We start from the raw sequence: 13,752 nt of genomic DNA, 5'->3' as shown, positions 1-13,752 counted from the left end.
TTAAAATAACTAGTTATGTAGCATTATGATCAAGTAACCAGTTAGATAGCCAATATGGTTACTGACCCTACGTAACCGGTATGTGAATCCAATGGGTTGACTACTTTGGACTAGCCATCAGACAGTCTCATTGTAAATCAAAAGGAGACGCACATGTTGAAATAAATAGCAACTTAGTTATTTATATAACTAGTGATAGGTAAAATTACTATTTCGGGACAGTCTCCTAGAACTGCAGGGATTTTAAACTACAAATTCACCAACATATAGGTTAGAATGGTTTATGTTCCTAATTGTAACATTCCCAGCCATCAACTCAAAACTAATTCCAATCAGAACACAACTAATTTAAAATAACTCTATATTAAATACATTTTTCCACATTACACAGCACTTTATTCACATACATATATTTCCCTTAATTCTATAAATTTGTTAAACAATTTTCATGGCATCAATTAAGGTTTGAAAACTGTGGACAATTTGAAATGTTATTAGCATAAATCTAAGGTAAATTTAAAGCCAGCGAAGAAAAACATGTTCATATTTGGCATATTAAATGGATTTTCTAAATATTTGCATATGACTCAGATAGAGATAAAGTGCCATATGATGTAAACTATTTTCCACAGTTTAACACTTAAACGAGTGAACTAGTTATTTCCTTATTAATAAACACCCACGGATAAAGCAAATATTTTATCACCAATAAATTGTAATAAATATTAGAGAAAAAAAAGATATATATATAAAAATAACTTAAATAATAAAATAAAAAACTGAAACCAAATGACAAAATAAATTCCATAAAGCATACAATGCTAAATAAATAGTAGACACCACTTTCAATATTCCGTTGCCAAAAGCAAACACCCCTCCCATTAAAGAGGTTTTCTTGGGGGAAAGGAGAGAGAGAGAGAGTGAGCATATGCAGGGGGGTTATAAAAATAATAGCACAATTATAACAACTATATATAAAACAAGTAAGAAAGTATGGTCGGTCAAGCCCGACCATATAATACCCTACACCAAGTAAATGACTAAAAATATTTTTCTTTTAAAATTTCAATAATTTATATTTTTGAGTGATTTTCGGAAGTGGGCCTTATATGGGAGCTATGACCAATTATGGACCGATCACCATAAAATTAGGTCGTGTGATTTATGTCTATATTAAAGTTAACTATGTTGAATTTTGTGTGTATACCAACATTTTTAAGCGATTTATGCACGTTAAAGTGATTTTTGGAAGCGGGTCTATATGGGAGCTATGACTAATTATGGACCGATCGTAACAAAATTTGGTGACATGAATTTTGTATATATAAAACTTATTTGGAGCGAAATTTGTGTAGATACATAGATAAATTAAACATTTATGACCGATAAAGTCCAATTTCGAGGGGACATTTGTATGGGGGATAGGTGAAATAATGGACTGATTTCAGCCAGTTTCAATAGGCTTGGTCCTTGGGCCGAAAAAGTAATATGTACCAAATTTGATCGAAATATCTTCAAAATTGCGACCTGTACTCTGCGCACAAGGTTTACATGGACAGCCAGCCAGCCAACCAGACGGACGGACGGACGGACGGACATCGTTTAATCGACTCAGAAAGTGATTCTAAGTCGATCGGTATACTTTAAGGTGGGTGTTAGACTAATATTTTTGGGCGTTACAAACATCTGCACAAACGCATAATACCCTCCCCACTATGGTGGTGTAGGGTATAAATACTTAGCAGCTAATATTGTCTGCAACATAAATCATTGACAAATAAATTAAAAGCAATAAATTTGCAATTAATTTTTAATTTGCAACCAATTTTGACAAGCTTTAAAAATCTGGTGGTAAACTATTGGCCAATTATTTTAAATAAATATGAAAACCTGACACCTTTGAATGATAATCAGCCAAAAAATATCGATACACAAACATTTATACATTGCGAACACTTGTATTATTACCATTACTGGTAGAAATTTTAATTTAAAACAAATTTATTGCGCAGTAAGGGGTGTGAGTTTAAGGGAATTACAGTAATAAAATAATAATATAGATATTTGGCAAACAATGTTGATATTTCATCCCTAATTGCCCACTACACGCAGAGAAAAAACATGAATCAGTATGGTTACAACACCATGGAGCTCCCATCATGGTTCTGAGAATTTTGGTTTGTGCCCTCTGTATGAGATCTACAATGGTATTGCTTGCCGTTACCCATTATTAGATTCCATGTGTCCCAATTGGTTTTAAAACTGCTTTATACAGAATGACTTTACAGTTAAGGCTAAACTTTGATTGATGGTGGATTAGCCAGTGTAAATAGAAGCTTTCCTTCAAAAATATTGCACTTTGAATGAGTCAGAACCAATAACTTGTGTTGAAAAAAATTTATACAAATTTTTTAGTATGAAAAAGTGCAATATTTTTGAAGGACGGAATTTTAAAGTGGCATATTTTTGAATCTAATTGAGATATTGACTTGAAATTTTTTTTGTTAGACCAAAAATTAACTTATCTAAACAAAAAAATATAACTGGGAAAAAATGTGGATCAAATTGTTCCTAATATTTGCAATCCTATTAAAATTTTGATAATCTCAATTTAGAATCTCAATAAATATGTAATATGTAATAAAAACTTTATTTATTAACAAAACTCAATGAAATTTTCAATGTATTTTAAAATTGTCATTCTAAATAACAAAATGTAAAAACACTTGTCAAACGGTCAAAGAGAATCTCGTAATTCCTAAAAATTGGAGCAAAAATCTCAAAAATGCTATTTTTTACAATTTTGACAATGGGGTCCACATTTCCTTCTGGGCTCGAAAAATACTTTGGGTATAAATAAGAAACACATAAAGGTTTCTAACAATGCTTCCCGTTTTTTGATCCCAGCTTTGAGATTTATGAACATGTGGTCCAAAAAAAATAAAAAAAATAGGTCACATTCCGAAGGGCGTAGGGGCGACATACTCGAAAAATAGGACATGTTTTTTATACCAAAATGTTCTTCGTAAAGATACCTTATAGAAAAATATAAAATTGTTATATGTTCTTAAAGAAAGTTTATTTTTAATAAAAAAAAATAATTAAGTCACCTTTCGCCCAAAAAGCAGTAAAAATCAACTATTTTTTTAATATTTAAATTAAAAGTCGTTTATTTTTGGATTAATAAATTACATTGCTCTGAAATCGTTTGTATATTATTTGTACTTTAATTGTTTAACCAACAAAAAAAATCGAGTCCATTTGGTCCAAAATTCCGACCTATATTTTTAAGAAAGGGAACCAAGGTATGGCTCAATTTTGAAATGCCTATAACTCGGAAATTATAAGAGATAAAGAGCACACGTTTTTTCAAGTCCTTGCCGAGAGCTTCCCAAAAATATAAAAAAAAAACTTTGAAATCGGATGGGAAACAGAAAAATTACAGGTGTTTAAAAATTTTACATGTCTACTTTGAACCCCCATAGTGCCGCCCCTGGATCATTTGTACGGCCCATTTTAATAACTTACTTGTAATGGACAGCCTATGCTTAGCAGCAGTTGGCCTGTTGTGATGCCAATCTCTTCTACATCTCCTCTTTTCGAGGAGGAGTATATTATTTTTCGGTATTAGAAATACACATTTTAGGTTTAGGAGGAATATGACACTTAGAGTGATCCAAGGCCGAAAAGATTAGAGACTTGAAGTCTCTGATACAATCGTTGATATCTTCAGTGTGGATATGGCTGCTGATGTATTTTCTATATTTCAACCAATCAGTCTGGAATAATGCAGCTTCCGTATGAGACGATTGATATTGGACGTAATATACTATGTATGATATTACTATTATACTATGATGCATTCAAATCAAATATTATTATTTTATTGAAAGTAGTAGCCATTGTTAGCTATAACCTTTTCTCATCATTCTGACAAGATATGGATTCCTAACCAAAAGAACTGCATACATATCTTTTGAAGCCAAGAACGATCGATCGAAACAAATAGTCGTCGAACGGGGCAAGTTCTGGACTATAAGGCGGGAGAGGAAAAACTTCCAAGCCATTTATTTCTGCAACATGTGACCGAAATTTGGCATGATGGAATATTACGGTGTCATGTCTAGACGCAATTCGCGTTTCAAACGAATCAGTTGCGTTCGGTACAGGTTCTCTGTGATGGTCTGGCCATATTTCAGCATCTCATAATAGATAGGACACTTTTAGTCGAGCTAAATACAGAGAATTACCATAGCGCGATGGATATTTGGCTTTGGTCGATTCGGCTGGTTGGCCGGGCTTCACATACGATCTCTTACGTTTCGGGTTATCGTAATGTATCCATTTTTTATCGCAAGTAATGATTGCAAAAATGATTTTCTTTTATAGCGTTCAAGCAGCATTTCGGATATGCAAAATCATCTTTCCCTGCTTTTGAATTTTTGAAATTTCTGATTGAGCAGATCCCAATGATTTAGCAAGCTCTTATTGAGTTTGACAACAATCTTCATGGAGTAATGCCCTCAATTCTTGGTCTTCAAACTTTCTTGGCTCGTCTGGGCGATCTTTGTCTTCACCATTTCTGAGATACGGCAAATATATTAAACTAATTAAATCACAATTATAAGCATTAAGTGCATTTAAATAAATATCTCTAACTTTAAAAAAAAAATATTATATCAATTTAAAATCTATATAACTACTTATACCATGTATGTATGAATGTATAAATGAACAAGTTTATAAATACTTGTGGTAAAGTACATTGAAAAATAGTTTATTTGTATGATTTTGATATACTAAGGTTGATTGGAAAGAGATTTCAAATTAACAAGTCTAAACGTAAGTTTAACATTAGACAGTTTTATCAAAACAAAATTTTCTGATTCAATAAAAAACGTGCAGAAATTTTATAATTGCAATAGGCGGCCAGTTCAATCACATCAGTTACCTGCATACAACTACAACTTTATACATATGTATATGGAGGTGTGTAAGTGTGAGACAGAGAATATATTTGGACTGGATTAATGTAAGCGTGCCGGTATTTATTGGTGTTGATATTATCTTGAAATTACAGATCTAAGTAGATCGATCTACATGTTTTTATTTTTAAAAAAAGAATTAGTTGAAGGTTTATTGAAATTAAAGCGAGAGAGAGGGAGAATGTTATTTAAATGAGAGTTGGTTTTAGTTGTATATAGAAATAGATAGTTAGTGAGATATAGAGAGTTGATCAGATGTACTAAATTAATGAAATAGCTAAATTCTTGTGTTTACAAAAATTGTTAATCAATTGATCAACAAATTTGTCATTCCATTTAGATGACATTATAAGGTGCTTAATTAATTTGACTTCATCTACCGTTTTACATTTACCAACAATCTACAAATTACACTGTACAACACAAACAAAATTACAAGGACCGACCAATACATTTTGATACAATGCTGCACATTGTATGGTAATGAAGTGGAATTGCCTACAGCTAAAAAAATTTAATTAATGAATACTTCCTATCCCAATTTGCTATCGAACGTAAAATAATAGAGATATTAGTGATTTTTAGTTAAATTTTAACTATTTTTTTTTTCATGTAAAATTTTTGGGGTACTTTAAAATAAAATTCTTAATAAATGCGAAAATAACTCTAGACTCTCTTTTGTTGTGTCTTATTTCTGACATTTTGGTTGAATTTTCCGTTTTGATGTATTCAGGGACTTATAGTAAAATTTCACGGATAATATTTTTGCGGAACATTTTAAACCCTTAAATCCCTGTTTTAATGGTGTTTTTTTAATGGTTTGCTCTTTTTTAAAAAGAAGGACAAAAAATACCCATGCCTTGAGGATTTAGAGGGTTAACATATTCTACAAAAATGTTCTCCGTAACATTTTACATAAATTTGCTGAACACATTTTATACCTAAAATGTAAAGATCACATGGTTTATTATGACGATTAAAAATAAGAATCTGCCAGAGTTGGGAAACCCCCTCAAATGAAATTCAGATGTAAACTTTCAAAACGCCGATAAACGAGTCTTTTTTTGTGTCTCCTCTATCAAAATTTATTGGTCGGACTTTGTAATTTTGGAAAAAAAATTGATTTTGTTGTGTTATTTAGCTGTAGAACAAAAATCAGAGTTCAGGATGAAACATTATTCGTGCACTTTGAGCAACATATTGTTTACATCATCGACCGTCGCTATTTTCGGTGACTACCTGATCCCCAAAGATCGTGTGATCAAATTTTCGTCGATGCTGTTCAATTTTTGAAAGCCAACATAACCTGCGAGATACCGATAGCAATGCTGAAAAAAGAGATCGAAAATTTAAACTTGCGAATAGACCTCATACAGAATAGACTCCGCCAAAATTTGAATGCAATTATCTTTATCAAGTAAGAGTTTATATTCGGATGTAGGGTCTATTATAGACCGATCCTCACACAAGTTGGTAGAAAGATTTAGGATTATATAAAACTTATTTATGTAAAATTTCATCACGATATTAATTACACTCTGCTACAAAATGACACTTTTTGTCAGAACTTGAAAAGCAACCTAATGAGGGTTGTAGGCCTAGATTAGGATATACTAAAACCGTTTTCAAAGATTTTGAAACACCCTCAAAATTTTGAGTTATTTTGAAAAAACTGTTTTAGGGTAGGTCGTAGTACTTTAGTACCACTAACTCACACATTTTTAGACCGATTTCGAAATTTTAAACAATTATGGATAGACAAAGAATTAAGCTTTCAGAAAATGTATATCAATAAAAATTGCGTAAGTTTTTAAAAAAGTTTCGCTTAATTTTTTATTTTTTTCGTAATTTTTCAAATTCAACAATAGTTAATTTAATTTTTTTCTATGAAAACCTATTCTTTTTTGCACAGTGTTTTAAAAACAACTTTATATGGAAAAAAATGAGATATTTGCAAAAGCTATTTAACTTTTTTGAAAAAAGTTCAAAAAATTTACCTTGTAAATTTAAATTTTTACAAATATTTTTTTTCTACAGTTTTTTGTTTTTTTATTTATATGCGCTGCACTGTGGGAGAAATCAACAATTTAGTGGCGCAAAATAAAAAAAAAACTTTCGCATATTTGATTTATTGTTATGTAGTTTCAATCTATAGTTGTTGCTGTACTTAAAAATATTTAACATTTATTAATAACTACAGTGGTTTGGTATTGACAACTATTTAAATGTAAAAAATATTTCAGAAATTTTTTTTATGAAGAATTGGTTTCAAAGTTGTTATTAAGCTGGATGGTACAAGGTTTTCTTTAAGTTGTATTTTTTACTTTTTTTATGTAGATGGAATATGAGACTTGGTAAATCAGAAAAATAAAAATATATTTTCCGCTATTTGTGATAACCAATGGTCATATTCTTATAGAATTTTATTTTTTTTACTTTTTGAATTTTCGGAAGGTTGCCAGTTACTAATGCTGTGAGATGCAGTCCTAATTTTTCTACCAATATCAAGGCCATATTACAGATTACATATGGTAAAAAATTTAGCTGCGAAAAAGTGCGAGGTGAATTTATATAATTTTTTTAAGAAATTATTTTCGTTGGGACGATGTAAAATCTCGTACTAAATTTGTTCCTTATTTTTTTAAGATTGTATATAAGAAGTGTTATTGGTAATTACATTATATAAAAATGAAATTTATGTAATTCTAACTACTTACAAGTTGCTAAAAACAAATGCCCATATACCAAATTTGCCTTAAAATTATGAGTCCTTTTAAATATGGTAGTGCTTTATTTAGATTAAAAATATAACATTTGCGTATTTCGCCTTTTATCCAATAAAAAAATACTGAAATATCATTGGATAAAAGACGAAATGCGCAAAATAGGATTTGATTTAAGACCTATCGTTATTGTTATTTGTTCTTATATAATGTACTCATGCAAGTATTTTAAGCTTTTTGGTGTCTAATAAAAATTAATTGCTAAATAAAAAATTTTCTTTCAATTATAAAGACATAATTATGTACGTTTCTTTCTTATAATTTTCGGGATTTTAGATTTCCCGAAAAATTCTTTACCAAATCCCGAACCCCGGGATTTTCAAAAATCAGTCCCGATTAGCATCTCTAGTTTCATCTGCAAGCTATAAAAAAGTGGAACCGTTATCGAAAGATGTTAGGCAACTTTTGTTGGATCCATTACTTCCTAGTGATTCATCAGACTCTGAATAATAAAAATTCACAAAATTCTAACAAGTGTTAGTTAGCTTAATTACTCTTTATTTCATTGTTTAATTATAACTAAATTATTTATAATAATGAAATAAAATCATTTCATAACTAATAATTGTTATTCGTTTTTAAAAATAAACTTATTAATAAAACTAAAAAAAGTTTAATTTTATATGAATATTTCGACCTATGCCGGCAATAGGGTAAATGTCCAAAATCTATAGATTTAAATAGTTACTTGCTATAAATAAAATTACTTATATATTTTAAATTTTTTGAAAGATATATTAAAATAATTTCTTACAATTGAAAATAGTATAGAATTTCCGAGGTAGTGTAGTTTAGCAGCCTCTCCCGCTCATTCTACTGAAGTAGCAGTACCCATTTTGCATTACTTTATTAGCTTACCTCCTTGCCTGCAATATTTCCATATAAATGAAATTAATTTGGCCAAGCGTTTAGAAGATACGAATTTAGGTCCACTAAATTAGGGTTTTCTCCCACTGTGCGCTGGGGGAGAAAATACTAAAAATGGTGTTAATTAAAAGTTGAATAACTATTACAATTTCCATCCGATTTGAATAATTAAAACCATGTTTTCTTAAGAACTAAATTTCCTATAAATGTTGGTATAAAGTTTTATAAGCTTTCATATCAAAATAAGCAATGAAAAGCGACTAAAATCAAAAAAGTTGATAAATTTGACTTTTCTTTTAGATATTCTTAAAAACAATACTTGTAACTTACAAATGTATCAAAAATGCACGTCATTTTAAAGTGTAATCAGTTTTCTCTCGAAACCCGTTCAAAAATTTTAAATCGGACAAAAACTGACTAAAGTACAGGTCGATAAGTCGACGAAAATCACTGAAAACGGTTTTTTAGAATAACTTCTGAATTTCAGGGTGTTTCTGAAATTTTTAGAGACAAATTGTAGTGTACTCAACAAGACCTATAACCCAGCACCGTGTAATTATAAAACAATTATGAATGTCCAATTCATTTTCTGAGGAGGGCCTTGTATGGAGACTAGGGAAAAATATTTCCCGAATTTCGCCTGTATAATTCCAGAGTACTTAGAACTAATTCGTGCAACATTTTATAAGGATTGCAGAATTATCAACATATTTATGATTGCTCAAACAGTATTTTGTGGAGACATATAGGTAAAATCATGGACTCATATTGTCCATTTTCGATACCAAACAAACTTTATTAACAGAGAGAAAATGTTAGCCAGTTAGCGCCATGTGTTTTTAACAGACAGACAGATGGACGGACATAGATACGATCTAGCTATGTCTGTCCATCAGATGTCCGTCCATCTGTCTGTCTGTAGAAATACGAAACTGCGCAATCGAAAGTAGCTAGCTGGCTAACATTTTTTCTAAGTTGATGTGTTACAAACGGAGTGACAAAATCAATATACACCCTTCTCTTTTTTGATGGTGGGTATACAAAGTAAATGTCATAGATTGTTCTTTCGGCATTCAATTACATTTTAAGAGTTTTATTTAAAATTAAAAAACCTCTAAAGAAATCGTCCTTCTTTGTCACATCCGAATATAGTACTTCTACTTCTTTACATCCCAATACGATATACAAAAATTTCCACAATAAAAATGCCCACACTTGCCACTAACAAAATACAAAAACCCACAAAAATTATCTTCAAATCAGCTACAGCAATTGGCATCAACTGACGCGGTTCAGTAATATCGGTAAAGGACATCCGGCCCAATAAAACCATTTCATTAAAACTCGACTCAAACCAATGGAAAAACAAACCAGACGAATATGCCTTTAAAGTCAACAATTGTAAAGGTTCTCGAAAAACCGAATGCATGGGTAAAATGAAATAAAAATGAAGATAACGGCTGAAACATAAATCGGTGGTATAGCGAAACAGTTGACGAGAGAATAGTTCCTGCTGAGCCGCAAAAACAGGCCAACTGGAGGAGGTAATAACATAAGCATTGCTGGTATTTAAAGTATTGCGTATGCGCACAAATTCATCGTAAGAGTCCAGTATATGAAAGAGTCGAGGATATTGTAGATAACTAGAAGGATAGATGAAACCATACTCCCGCTGAGAAATGAATAGTTTAATGCCAGAATTCTCTAGATCGGCAAAACTTCTTATGGGAGGTGTTTTGGGTGGACTAGTCATAAAGCTGCCCAAAAATACACCATAGAGAGTGACCACCACAAGACCGGCAAAGAATAGTAAAATAAATATGTAAACCACAAAATAGTCGAGTTTTTGTTCATTAAATGGAAAGCCCTGTCCCAAAACTGCTCTAAATGCCTTGTCATTGATTAAAATATCCGATACAGAAATACGATAAGAGGAGGAAATTCGTTTAAAAACCATAATTAATAGAAAAGTGCAAAATATAAAGAGTATTAAAAGGTTGCTTAGAAAATAAGGATTTAAAACAGCTAAAAATATTTCGGCCAATGATATTTCGGCTTCCACGGGCAACATTACACACCAGTTGGCTATTTCGAAGGGATAGGAAAATTCCGACCAGTCGGTGTCATTAATAGGACCAGTCAATGAAGCGGGTATATCCAATGTATGATTGCGTGTTAATTTCAAAATATCGGAATAGAATATGGGAACACCTTCCTTAACTTCGTGGGCCAACATCAGCGAGGCATTAAGTCCCTTGGCAAAGTAGCGCACAAAATGACCCACATAACCACAAATTTGCTGTTGTCCTTGGCTATCGTTATACACCATCGATCTGGGTTCTATTTGATCGGGTAGAGTAGACATTTTATAACCCTTTAAATTAATTAATTGATTGGGAAATATTTGCTTCTCCTTATGCCAGCTGTGTTTTGTCATTTTAAATTTAGGAAACTTTTCATATGTAAAATAAACTGTATCGTTGTGGGGAAATTGATAAGAAATGATCATAATATTTATGATTTGTTCCATGTGACAGTATTTTAAAATCTTTTCAATATTTTGCAAATTTTCACCTTCATGTCTGCTAAAATCCATGCGGAATATGACACGATTTTTACGTAAGTATAAGAGATTTTTGCTAAGAGCACGTAATAAATGATTCTGTATAACCTTTGTAATGACCTGTCGCTGTGGCAATGTTGGAAGAGGTGGTATACAAATAATCGTTACAAATTCACTGTTGAATTTCTTGTGGAGCATGTAGTCGGCCTGCTGGGATTGCAAAAGTAGTACGGGTATTAAAGCATGATGCTGCCGCTGCTGTAGATTCTCCAAGTGATGCTGGAAATATTCCACATAATATTTAAGATTTACGCAATAGTCATGTTGTTGCCAGGTAGAAGTTGTTGCAGTTGCTGCTGTTGTTGCATATTGCCAATTTGTCAATATAACAATTGTTGTAAAACTTTGCTCTTGGCTTACATATTTCAAAAATTGTACAAATGCTTCATCATCAATATTGCGGTGGCCGTTGATGCTGTTGTTGCCTTTAGTTTGTATAGCTGTAGATGGTAATAATTTCAAATTTATATTTGTTGCTGTTGCCACAACATTTGCTCCAATTATTATAAATAGTTGAAAATTTAACATGTTGCCCGTTAGCTGTGGTAGCAACAATTTTATGCAATTGCCTTAGAGTTACGAATACATGCCACAATATACATACATACATACAACCATGTATGTTGCGTGTTGCTACTTTTTGTTATATTTATATACGAGTAACAATGCTAAACAACAGTTGGAAACGTTTTCTTTTCTTGTTAGCTGGCTTTGTTAGTTGTTCTTGAATTTGTTACTAAAATATTTTTATTTTCACTTAATTTCTTAATTTTATTAGATTTGCTTTGAATTGTGCACTGAAAGCGGCTTTAGCCAACTAATTCAAAAATTTAACCATACTTCCACATTTTATATGGAAATAAATTTGCTAGATTGATGCAAAATATCAATTACACTGTGCTGCAGATTGGGAAGAATTCGTCATTTCATTTTGGTTTCAGTTGAGGTGTGAAAGTATTACATAAAGATAATGATATTCATACATTTCGTTTTTTGTATAAAGGGGTTAAAGGTCATAAATTTAAAACTATAAAATAATCACAGACTAAAAACGAAAAATTTTGATAATAATTCAAGCCTTTCAACATTCTTAGATATTGCCACACCGGCCCTTACATTAGGGACTGTAAAATGGGTTATCAGTTATCATTAATACGTATCGCATTAACCCTGAACCATGGATCACTGCAGTGCCAAGTTGTAATTTTTCAGTTTTATCAAAAATTTGTAAATAATACCCTGGTAGTTAATAATGGATGATTCATTTAGACGGTTTTTTCATTTGTTTTTTTTCCAAAGATCAATTATTTATAGTGGCATATCATCATCATATTTTCATTCAGTATTGTTTGACAATTCATCATGGAAAGACTCACACCACAACAATGTACAGTGGGTTCAATAGCAGAAAAGAGGTACTAAATCTGAATCTTATAAACTACCGTTTCGATTGCAAAATTATGTATGATCGAATCGTATAGGAGGGAACCTTTGTACAGTCTGCATATTATTATTTTTTTACAGCTTGTATAGAAAAACTCCAAATGAATCACCCTTTATTTGTTTGACTGAAGAAATCTGTGGCAATAACTCAATTTCGGTTTAAAAACGTCTCGCTGGTGAACAGAGTTTGCAGACCAGTCATCTTGTTTAGATATTCTTGTTTAGATATAATGATACTATATATTTCTTCTGCGTACGTTCATGATTTAGTTCATTTGAACCTTCGAGACTTAAAGCCGACTTAGCAAAGGTGTATTTGATGTAGATATCAAGGAGAGGTATGTCCAGCACCGTCTTCTGACTTGCCTGATGAGTGAAACTCATGGAAATAGTAATTGCAAGATAGTCTAGACTCTGTACCTTGTACAGATTATAGAGATGACCAGCATTGGTAAGGTTTTCCCAAAGGCCTTTCGACTCTCTATATTACGTTTCCCCGACAGCTAGGTATTTGTATTCCCTCGAAAATTCCAGAATCGCACCATCTAAATGTGCTGGTCGAAATTCCTGGATTTTCTGCTAAAAAGTAACAATTTGGTCTCGCCAGATTAACCATCAAACCGTTTTCATGATTATATGAGATCACAAGAGCAGATTCCATGAGATCTCTTATTGTTGGAAGAAATATTTTTTTAAACTTCAATATATGCGACTATCTTAGTTTCTGAAAGGAGTTTATTTTCTGCGAAAATGGATATAAAACTCCTCCTTGTCACTATATACCTTGTTCTACTCACGCTCGAATTATAATTACTGGCTCTGATCTTCATCATATTTTCTTTGATTTATTTATCTATTTAATTAAATCTATGGATATAATTCTTACATATTTGGTCAATTCACAAAGGGTCTTATTGTCATATCATCATAATGTACTAATATTCCACAATGGTTTAAAAATGTTGTTATTGCATCTAAAGAGACCTTGTGAATTGACCAATTGAGTGTTAAATTATAAAATTGTTCTTAATGTAAAGAATGTTAAATGTTT

The 13,752-nt window shown here is 31.5% G+C and overlaps 1 protein-coding gene across 1 annotated transcript; it reads right to left on the bottom strand.

The window, feature by feature from the left end:
• Nucleotides 1-9,800: 9,800 nt before the first annotated feature.
• LOC135963976 (uncharacterized) lies at nucleotides 9,801-11,786 on the bottom strand. Its single transcript, XM_065516009.1, has one exon. It carries the CDS (start codon nucleotides 11,784-11,786, stop codon nucleotides 9,801-9,803), a length of 1,986 nt encoding a protein of 661 aa, XP_065372081.1.
• Nucleotides 11,787-13,752: the final 1,966 nt, after the last annotated feature.

The sequence above is a fragment of the Calliphora vicina genome, chromosome 1 (genome assembly GCF_958450345.1).
Source record: "Calliphora vicina chromosome 1, idCalVici1.1, whole genome shotgun sequence".
Classification (NCBI taxonomy): Eukaryota; Metazoa; Arthropoda; class Insecta; order Diptera; family Calliphoridae; genus Calliphora; species Calliphora vicina.
The sequence above is the reverse complement of the archived record's forward strand: the minus strand, read 5'-3'. Positions and strand labels throughout refer to the sequence as shown.

Coding starts and splice junctions, on each gene's coding strand:
- LOC135963976 (XM_065516009.1), bottom strand. CDS start 11,786: ATGTTAAATTTTCAACTATTTATAATAATTGGAGCAAATGTTGTGGCA.